The sequence below is a fragment of the Phaseolus vulgaris genome, chromosome 5, assembly GCF_051622355.1.
Source record: "Phaseolus vulgaris cultivar YP4 chromosome 5, ASM5162235v1, whole genome shotgun sequence".
Classification (NCBI taxonomy): domain Eukaryota; kingdom Viridiplantae; phylum Streptophyta; class Magnoliopsida; order Fabales; family Fabaceae; genus Phaseolus; species Phaseolus vulgaris.
In genome coordinates this window covers 20661198-20671404 of record NC_143502.1, presented here as the reverse complement: position 1 = coordinate 20671404, position 10207 = coordinate 20661198, and the positions used below count along the sequence as shown (strand labels likewise).

Here is a 10207-nt window from a genome sequence, read left to right as displayed (position 1 = left end):
CTGACTTCTTCTTGGATCAGCTCTTGGATCCATTCTTGTTCTTGTCTATACTTCTCATATTGGGTTTAGGGTTTAGGGTTCTTGGAGGGCCCTCATGGCATCCATGAGTTGTTGTAAAACATGGGCATCGCCTCCTTTTGATCCTTGTGGGCCTTACCTTGTGTTTCTCATCACGTCAAAAGCCTCAATCACAAATGCGAATGGGATCAAGTTTTATCGTGCCCCACGATGGGCGCCAAATGTTTTCGTGCAGTTGACTTCGGGTAAACTGGATGGGCAAGCTCCATTTCTATTTTGTCTCCTCTTGGTGCACTGGAACAACGCTTCGCTGAGACAAAGGGGACTCTACCTGTTGATCACACTCCGACGACCAAGTCAGTGAGAGAATACACAATAATAATCAGTTTCAATCCCTAGTACTCAGAAACAGCGTACCTTTACCGGGGGTCTCAAGCTCCTTTTATAGATTTCCCTTGAACAACTTCTACTAATGAGAACATAATCTCAACAACAAGCATATAATCATAACAGAAAAACCACCTCTTCACGTGCACCTCTTATCTTTGGGTGCTAACAACAGGAAAATATTTAGTGCACCATTATTCTCGAGTGCTAACAACATTATTCTCAACATATTTTATTTGCATTTAAATTAACGTATGTGTTATAAACAAACATAATATTCTTCTATCTTAACTATCTTTTTCGAGCTTTCTTACCAGTTGATATGATTCCACTAGGTAGATATGATTGATTCTTGACATTCTATGAAATCAACTTGAGTTGGAGATAGCTTAGGCACTTATAATAGAATTGGATCAAGGTTCTATGTTTCAAGAACTCACCAAAACTTGCACCAAACACCAAACTCACATGGAAGATCCATCTATTGTCAATTGAACCGAACAAATTGTGTAAAAATGCAAATGAACCGATTGAAACTCTTAAGAAAGCAAATGAACCGAACAGATTATGAAAAGAAGCTTCAGAACCGAATCAAAACATAAACAAATGAAAACAGCCGAACATAAGTGCAAGAAAAGGAAGATGAACCGAACAAAAGAAACTAAGACATGTTTATGCTTTGTATGATAATGGAGATGAAAGAAAGAAGAACTTATGGAGATGGATGCTTTGGTTTGATGATCACGCCACTTAGAGGATGAAGGCTCCAAGATGAGTGAGCTAGTGCCGCCACTTGAGAGAACCAAATGCACTCAAGATAAGACAAGGTGAAGGAGAAGACAAGTTCTCACAAATTCTCTCTCAAATTGAGTAGAGTTTCTCTATTGCTAATTTCCAATCTGATTTTTACAAAGGCAAGCACCTTTATTTATAGCCTAAGAGGTGCTGAAATGAAAAGCTAATTAAACTCAAATTTCCCCCCAAATGACATAAAAGTGGCGTCAACTTAGAGCATGAGGAAGGTGTGACTTCCTCTCTTAGTTTGGCACCTCCCTATTACGCCTACACCTCTCTACTAAGCTCACACCCCCTAAGCTTCCTATTATTTTCCTAAACTAAAGACCTAAAGATTCTTTTACAAAAGAGGTGTCTTATGTTTCCCTCTAAGCACCTTCTAACAAAGATATTACAAAAAGAGAAAACAACTTTCCATTATTTCCTAATGCCTTGAATTGACTTCTTGTAAGCCTTTGAGGTGGGTACCAACTCCTTGAGCGTCTAGCACTTGAGCCTCTTCCTCTTCTTGTCCTTGAGTATTGGCCTCCATTTGGTCTTGAACTTGATCTCCATCACCAGTGCTTGGCCGAGCTCTTGGCTCACTCTTTGGACCCATGTTGGCCCGAAAATCGAACTGACCATACCAAAGTGCTTGGATCGAGGTCCCAAACACTCCTATCCAGTACAACATATATTATAATTCCTTATGCAAATGGATATTTATTTTAAAGATATTTTTAAGTGTAATATGAATCTTTTATATATATTGTACAGGCCAGACCTCGGGCCTCGGTCGAAGAAGAGGTCGACATCGGACCTTGGTGGTTCAACAGTAATAATGAGCCACATAAGTTGGGCCCCACAAACAGTATGAGTTAGAAAGACCTAAATCACGAGAGGATCATGCATGGGGGTGTGTATGGTACATTTGGGTACGACACAAGCATGTGTTCCCTAGAGGCGCTAAGGTCCGCGAGGGTTAGGGTTTCCAGGGAAAGACTGCATGCATGACACGTGAATAGTTAGGGCACTCACAGAACAAATGACGCTGCAGCGCTGGTACATGAATAGGTACCCTGGCAGCTATGCTGTTAGAAAGATTGCACTCCAGAAGAGGCAAGTCTTGTGCCGTAGCCGCGCTAAGCTTGTGCAACGCGTCACATGATGCCTCACTAGTGAACCCTAATTCAACTTAAGGAAAGAACCTTGAAGGATAGGGAAGTTGACCTAATACAGCTTATATAAAGGGTGGTAAGAACCCTAGAAAAGGTACGCCGTTTCTAAGACTGAAACTGCTTTACACACTTATTGTTTCTTAGTCCAGTACTGACTTGATCGTCGGAGTGCAATTTATAACTAGGGTCCCCTCTGTCTTAAACATAGTCACTCTCAGCTACCCAAGGAGAGAGCGTAAACCACCAGGAGATAGGAGGAGTCACCATCTGCCTTTGAAGTCAACGACGAATGAGTCAACCGGTAAGAACATATATATATATATTTATTTTGTGATGATTAGTAATAATATAATTATTAGTGGAATGTTAAAGAATAAAAAAATTGAATGAAACTATGAAAATGTAAAAAAAATGACGGGTCACTCGAGCGAAAAATAATTCAAAGTTTAATAATAGAAAAAAAGTGCTTTTAATGGTCATTTTGAATGTTGTAGTTTTATGAGAAAAAAAAAATGTTATAGTTTCTTTTTATATAAAAATACGTTGTGAGAAAAGTGATATAAATGTTCTAAATTAACTCACTAGTAAACATATGTGACCACATGAAATATATATAGTATTGTTGTGATTTTCATATACATTAATCTTTTTATATAGATCATACATATCTAATTAATTTTCACGCTACATCTCTATATGAATGATTTTTTTGTATTTTATATGTGAGTGTTTGTTACACGTATTAGTTATTCTTAAGTAAATTTAGACTTATGCATTACAAAATCATTCTAGCCTTTATACATAATTATTTTTTTAAAAGGTTTAATAAAATATTTTAAAACATAATAATCGATTGTAATAGAATATAATGAATTATCTTGTGTATAAATTTTGTTTAACTAGATAATCAATTATCTTATGCCATAATGAATTATTACAAGTAAAATAATTAATTATTTAAATAATAATAAATTATATAAAATTTCGTTCAGATACAAGCATTATAAATAATCCATTGTAACTAGAAATAATTGATTATATTATTCTTATAAAGTTTCAAGTTCAGAAAAAAAAACTATTATTATTATTATTATTATTAAGTATAATCAAATAACTATGCTTTAAACAATTTATATATACGCTTTTTGATGTACATTACAAATCAATCTTACTTATTTTTATTGTTCTTCAAGGACACTCAAAATGCACTTTTTCCCTATAAATCTTTAAATGGAACTTTTACTTAAAGACATCGAAAAAGAGTATTGAATTTTTTTTCTTCTAATATTTTTTGGATAATTTTCACATTAGGTTATATTTGTCCATATTCTTCTTGAATCCTTATGTGAATTTTTGAACCCTAGATTTAATGTTTCTTATAATATGCTTCTATATATATACATGTATAATAAGTATTATAAATAGAATTTTGAAGAAGTTTGCATTTAATGAGATAATGCAATTTTGCACTTCAAATGCGTGTGATATGAATATGTAAGATAACAACACAAGCTCACTAAATTGTGGTTACGTCTCAGAATAATCAAATAAGTATAAAACTTTCTATGTATTTTTTTTCTCTCATTTTTGTATTCTTTATATTTCTTGAAAAGAAAGAGATTTTAGCTTCTATAGTGTTAATCCTGTAATTAAATGTTTTAAGAATTTTTTCTGAATTTCTATTAATTAAATTAAAAAATTTAAACACTAATTTATCGCTTCTAGACAGTTTAATCTATTTTATAAATAACTAATTTATTAAAAATGTGATCAGGAAAAACTGAATTAATACAATAGAAGATAATGTTTGGAAAGGGAGGAACATGAAGTAAAAAAGGAAAAAAAGAGTGTAATTTGCAATTAGAGCTTGGTGACAAGTTGTATGCCCAGTCAATGACACAGAAAATTATCAAAAAAAAAAGAAAAAAAGAGGATAAATACATCATAGACCAAGTCAAATCACAACCCATTCAATTCATCAAATCACTTTTCAACCCACTCCTCCTATCCTCACCCGCCCGTCATTCGGCGCACCTTCACCTCTTCCTCACATGCTCCCCTCAACCGCGGGTAACTTTAAGATCAACCCTCGCCCCACTCTTTTCTCTCACTCGTTACCTTTTCTCCGTAAAACGAACAAACAAACACGCCTTTCTCTCTTTCTCTATCTCTGTTTTTTTTTCTCTGTTTTTACTTTCTCTCTCTACATTTTCCTCTTATGAGCCCTAACTCGCGGACCCATCGTCGTCGCTAGCTATGTCGCTGAGGAAGGTCTTTCGCTCCCGCAAATTCTCGAGATCGTTCAAGGAGGCGCCGGCGGTGGGGACCGCCGAGGGTGGGATCACCGGAAACGGGGGCGAACACGCGCACGAAAATGGGTGGTCCAACATGCTGCCGGAGATCCTCTGTGAGATCGTGCGGCGCGTCGACGCCGCCGAGGAGCAGTGGCCGAACCGCCAGAACGTAGTGTCGTGCGCGTGCGTGTGCAAGCGCTGGCGCGACATCACGCGTGAGGTCGTGCGAGAGCCTTTGCACACCGGGAAAATCACTTTCCCTTCGTGCCTTAAACAGGTTCGAGTTTCCCTCTTCAAAGAATCTGTCCTTTTTTGTATTTTAATTTATGGGTAGGAAGCATTTTTTATAATTTTTAAATTTCCAGCTGGGATTTTGTTTGTATGAGCCCAGAATTAAATTATTAATGCTTTGTGATTTTTATTTTGATGTTTTTTTTTACCGGTTAATCTCTTTAATTTGATATCTTTTTAAGCATTTGTTGTTTGGTTGTTTGTAAGATGATTGGGTTGTGAATGTTTTGTTAGTGAATTTGGGAATTTTGTTTTAGGGATCGACGGGATTTGTGAATTTTGTTTGTGTAAGATATGGAAACAATTGGTTAGTATCTGAAATTCGGATTGTTGCCCTATTGCATTGGTTTGGTAGAAAGGGTGCTGGTGTGTAACTAGGTAATTATTAATTTTTGAATAAGTGGGTGTTAATAGTTGCAGCTTTATCTTGATGGAAGTGGATAAGATGGGAGAATTGGGAATATGGATCCATTTGTGGGAGAAATTTTCATATGCGTAATAGTGGTCTTGTTTGCCTTTCAGAAATGGGGTGGGTGGGTGGGTGGGGGAGTTTCATTTAACTTTTAATGGATAAGAATCATTCGTTTGCATGATGTGTTTCTGCACTTTGGTCGCTGTCTGACGTTTGCTGAAATACCTGATGTTTTCGCTACATTTCTTTCCTCAGTAAACGATAGTAATTTGTAATTTCGACGAGCATTTTATTTATTTATGATTATTAATGGTTTATTTTGCATTGAATACGGGAGTCTGGGAGGTTTGGAATTTGACAATTTGGTTTTGTGATGACCTGCAGCCCGGACCACGTGAGGTTCCCCATCAGTGTCTTATAAAGCGGAACAAGAAGACCTCAACGTTTTATCTATATCTTGCCCTATCACCATGTAAGTAAGTATTGTATTGGTAAACAGGTTTATTTTTTCTATGGTTGTTTTCTAGGTGGATGAAAATGAATTAGGGCTGGAATTGGATTATCTCCTAACTTTTCCTATGGGGTAGAGCGTTGACAATATGTGCATAGACTAGATCTGGGTACATGGCACCGTCTTATTATTGGTCTAGCATAAAATCAAGCTTTTCTTGTTTGACAAAAGCATGTTTTACTTTTGTGCTTCAAAGCCCCATAAGTTGAAATGGCTATGTAGTTTTGTACACATGTAAGGTGACTGCATGTTTTGTTTATAAATGTTAATGGAAAATATTTGTCAAACTGCATTATTCTGGCCACTTGGTTGACCGGACTGAGTCCAAGATGATTAGCTTTACTCAATTTAGAGAACCTTCCTTGTGCAATTTATTCATCCCGTGTTGTTTGATTACTACCAAAATAAGAAATCTGACAACCAAAAAGGACTTGACTTAGTTCAACAGTGTGCTTTGTTTATGAACAATAATCGGAGGTAGTCCTTAGAAATAGAAGGGGGAAGGATCTATTACTGGTGTTTGCTTGTTGAAATACAATTGGGAATGTACATTTATTAAAAGCAGCTTGGGAAGCTTTATTTTTTACGAAGGGACCTGTAGTAATGGAAGAGAAGGTATTATTTAAGCAGCTTGAGTACAGATGTTCTTATTGATAAGAACATTGGGTATTATGGTGGTTCCTATATCCCACATTGAGTAAGCATGAGATGCTCGCTGGAGCATTTAAGTGCTTGCTTCTCCCTCCTTGATAACTAGCTCTGAGGGTGGATTCCCTAAGTGCTTTCATTCTTGTCAGTTTTATTTGAGGATAGATATATTAGTATTGTAGTAAAGCATGGTTTCCAGAGTTGCTTAATATAATATCAAGTTTCACCTTGGTCCTAGAGAATCTTACATTTCTTATATGTAGTGTGTTTATTTTTTCTTAGGAGAAGGAACTTCAAATTATTCTTATTTTGTTAATCCGGTATATAATTAATTTCATAATAATATGCAGGTCCTGAAATTAATGTTCTTTTGTATTTATTTATATTCGACCTTTCTTAGGTAGAGCTATGTTGAGAGGTCTAGAGGACAATGAGGACATGGTTTATTGAGATAGATTAGCTTTATGCTCTGCTTTTTCCTTTCACATCACACATGTAATATAATGGAAAGTCTCTTGTTGGAGCAGTTCTGGGGTGAAACTGAATAGAATATATTGGCCAATTAATGGTACCAACATTGTTTACTGTAAAAATGTGTTTGGTGGAGCTGAAATTTGAACCTTCAATTGGTTGAATAATCTGAGACTTTTGAAACGTTAGTAAACTAATAATATTATGATTTTTGAGGTGTTGTAATAAATCATGTGTAGTTGATTATAGCCATGAGGGAACTTTCAAATGATGATTGTATGAAGATTATTTTTATCAATACTAAATATAATCTTGATAATGCACTGATCTCTTTTAAGTTTTCTTCGATGTGCTTGAGATTTATGCCTCATTTTGTTCCTCTTTTCTCCCCTATCTATTGTCAGCATTCACAGATAAAGGGAAGTTTCTGCTAGCAGCTAGGAGATATAGGTGCGGTACCCATACCGAGTATATAATCTCTCTTGATGCTGATGATTTATCGCAAGGAAGCAATGCTTATGTTGGAAAGTTAAGGTAACACTCTATCCGAAATAAAAAAGCATTTTTCTCCTTTGTTTTAGTTTAATAGTGAAGTCTAGACTAGACATCTAATATTTGCAAGTAACTGCCATTCTTAGCCTTTAATTATGGACACATACATTTATTGTTTTCAAAATGCTTTAGCTTAGAACTACATATGCTTTAATTGAATCTTTTTTATTTTCTCTTTTGTAATTGAATTTGTTTCTGCTAAATCATGAAACTATCAAATGAGTTCCAGTTTATGTGTTGTCCTTTACTAAGCTGTGTCTAAAGTATTTAAAAAACAAGTTAACAAATGAACTTTTTTTATTTCCTTTGTTTTATATGATTGAGCATAGAGACCTGTCTGAATTACATCCTTCCATTCCATCTACTGTCAAACCTCCTCTTCAAACAATAGAGAAAAATAAAACACTCTTAAACTTTTGAAGGAAATAAAAATGTACAGAGACTGCGGCTCTAAATCACACCTTCAAATGTGCCAGAAAGAGAAACTGGTTTAGAAATTTGGAACTATTGTGGTTGGTCATGATTTACAGTTTGTTTGTCTTGTATTACAGTATTTTGAATAATATGGTTTATATCTTGGGCCAAGTTATACTAATCCTTTAAACCTTCCTAGTCCCCTCATAAACCGAAAGCATTTAATGTTAATGTTGGTCAATTCTTTTGATGCTTCTTAAGTTTCTCTACTAATGAAAGTTGTTACTAAAAAATTTTCACAGCTCGGATTTTCTTGGCACCAACTTCACAATTTATGACAGCCAGCCACCCCATAGTGGTGCAAGACCATCAAGTGGCAGGGCCAGTCGGCGGTTTGCCAGCAAGCAGATAAGCCCGCAAGTTCCTGCAGGTAACTTTGAGGTGGGGCAGGTATCCTACAAGTTCAACCTGTTGAAATCAAGAGGGCCACGGAGAATGGTTTGCTCTTTGAAGTCTCCCGTGACTCCTGTCACACCTACGGGTGAAAGTTCAGATAGCACATCTCTTGATGGCCATAAGATGCACGATAAAGAACACGCTGCTGCTTCTGGCTACACAATCTTGAAGAATAAAGCTCCCAGGTGGCATGAGCATTTGCAATGCTGGTGCTTGAATTTCCATGGTCGTGTGACAGTGGCCTCAGTGAAGAACTTTCAGCTGGTTGCAACAGTGGACCAAAGCCAACCTGGAGGGAAAGGAGATGAGGAAACAGTTCTTCTCCAGTTTGGTAAAGTAGGGGATGATACTTTCACCATGGATTATAGGCAGCCCTTATCTGCTTTCCAGGCTTTTGCCATTTGCTTAACTAGCTTTGGCACTAAACTTGCTTGTGAGTAATATAATTTTGGTGTGGTCACTGCTTATTTATTCCGTGGGAAATGGATGTTTTAAGTGAATAGTTATTTTTTACTCGGCTTTGAGTCCACACATTTGATTGCAGGAAGCTTGTTGTTGTAAATGTTATATCATCAATAGGACATGACATCTTCCATAATCAAATATATTACCTATTCACCCCAATGGTCCACAAATTTTATTTTAATTCACGTTAGTGTAAGCATGTTATGGAACTTTTCTAAGTTCAGTTTCTTTTGCTTAAGGACCACGCACTCGGATTGTGATTCTATTTTTCTGGTAAAACAGATTAGACCAAATAAGGTGGCATTTCAATATTCAATTTCTGTTGTTGACAAATACACGTCACACCAATGTAGTACACGTTCTATTAATCATAAAGCTTTATTTCTTCTCTTTGGTATCCGGTACCTTGTGCTTAGGCGTGGATTATTCTGGATCAGCAATAAAGTGAACAGCATGTGGATTGTTCTAGACAGAAAAGATGTTTCATTTGAGCCCTATATAAGTTCTGTAGTCTAATCTAGTAAATAATTTAGTTATTTTATATCATTTAATTGTAAAAATATGTGTATATTTTTGTAAGAGAAAATATCTTAGGTACTAAAGAGTACGATCATGCTTTATTATGACAAGTAAGTTTGCTGATAAAAAATAATCAAATTCTAATATTTAATTAAATGACAATGTAAAAGTTTTAGGCTTCGTTTCCATTTATTAAACTATATTAAATAAAGTATTCATAATGTCTTTGTGCATTCAAATTTACGTAGGGTTGTTTAGAAAAAAATCTTAAGTTGGTAAGAAATTATAATTTTAAGATGTGTTGAAGCAAAGACAGTACACAACATGGTTTACCTTAGTGCAGAAAATTGTCATGATTGAAGCTGAAGCAACATCATCTGCTTTATGAATGACAATGGATAATGGGTTGGTTGTGGCATAAATGATTTATGAATATTACAGGTATAATTTAGTCTTTTCTAATAACTTTTTTTTTTATTAGGGTTGTTCTAGAATGGGAGTTGGAATTTAGAAAACTATTGAGATCACTCTTCTTCTATTCTGTCAGTCAAACGTATTGTATTTCAACTTTCCTTCTTGTTAGCTCCTTCTTTCTCTCCACTCATTGTACCTCTCGGTCTTTTAGTAACACAGGTTCAAATGGTATCCGCAGAAGGCACTCCGACGCTCAAATCAGTAAAAGTATTCGACGCTCGATTGTCAGAACACGATAGATGATGACGTATCTAGATCTTGAAATAAGTGTTATTTATATTACATTTGGTGAATTTTTCTTATTAGAATAGATCAAAGAGTTGAACCACTTTTAGATATGCTT

General features: G+C 35.6%; 1 protein-coding gene across 1 annotated transcript; it reads left to right on the top strand.

Moving 5' to 3' along the window:
• Window positions 1-4320: 4320 nt before the first annotated feature.
• TLP7 (tubby like protein 7) lies at window positions 4321-9030 on the top strand. Its single transcript, XM_068643673.1, has 4 exons — window positions 4321-4928; window positions 5739-5826; window positions 7389-7518; window positions 8253-9030. The coding sequence occupies exons 1-4, from the start codon at window positions 4614-4616 to the stop codon at window positions 8845-8847; spliced, it is 1128 nt and encodes a 375-aa protein (XP_068499774.1). The 5' UTR covers window positions 4321-4613; the 3' UTR covers window positions 8848-9030.
• Window positions 9031-10207: the final 1177 nt, after the last annotated feature.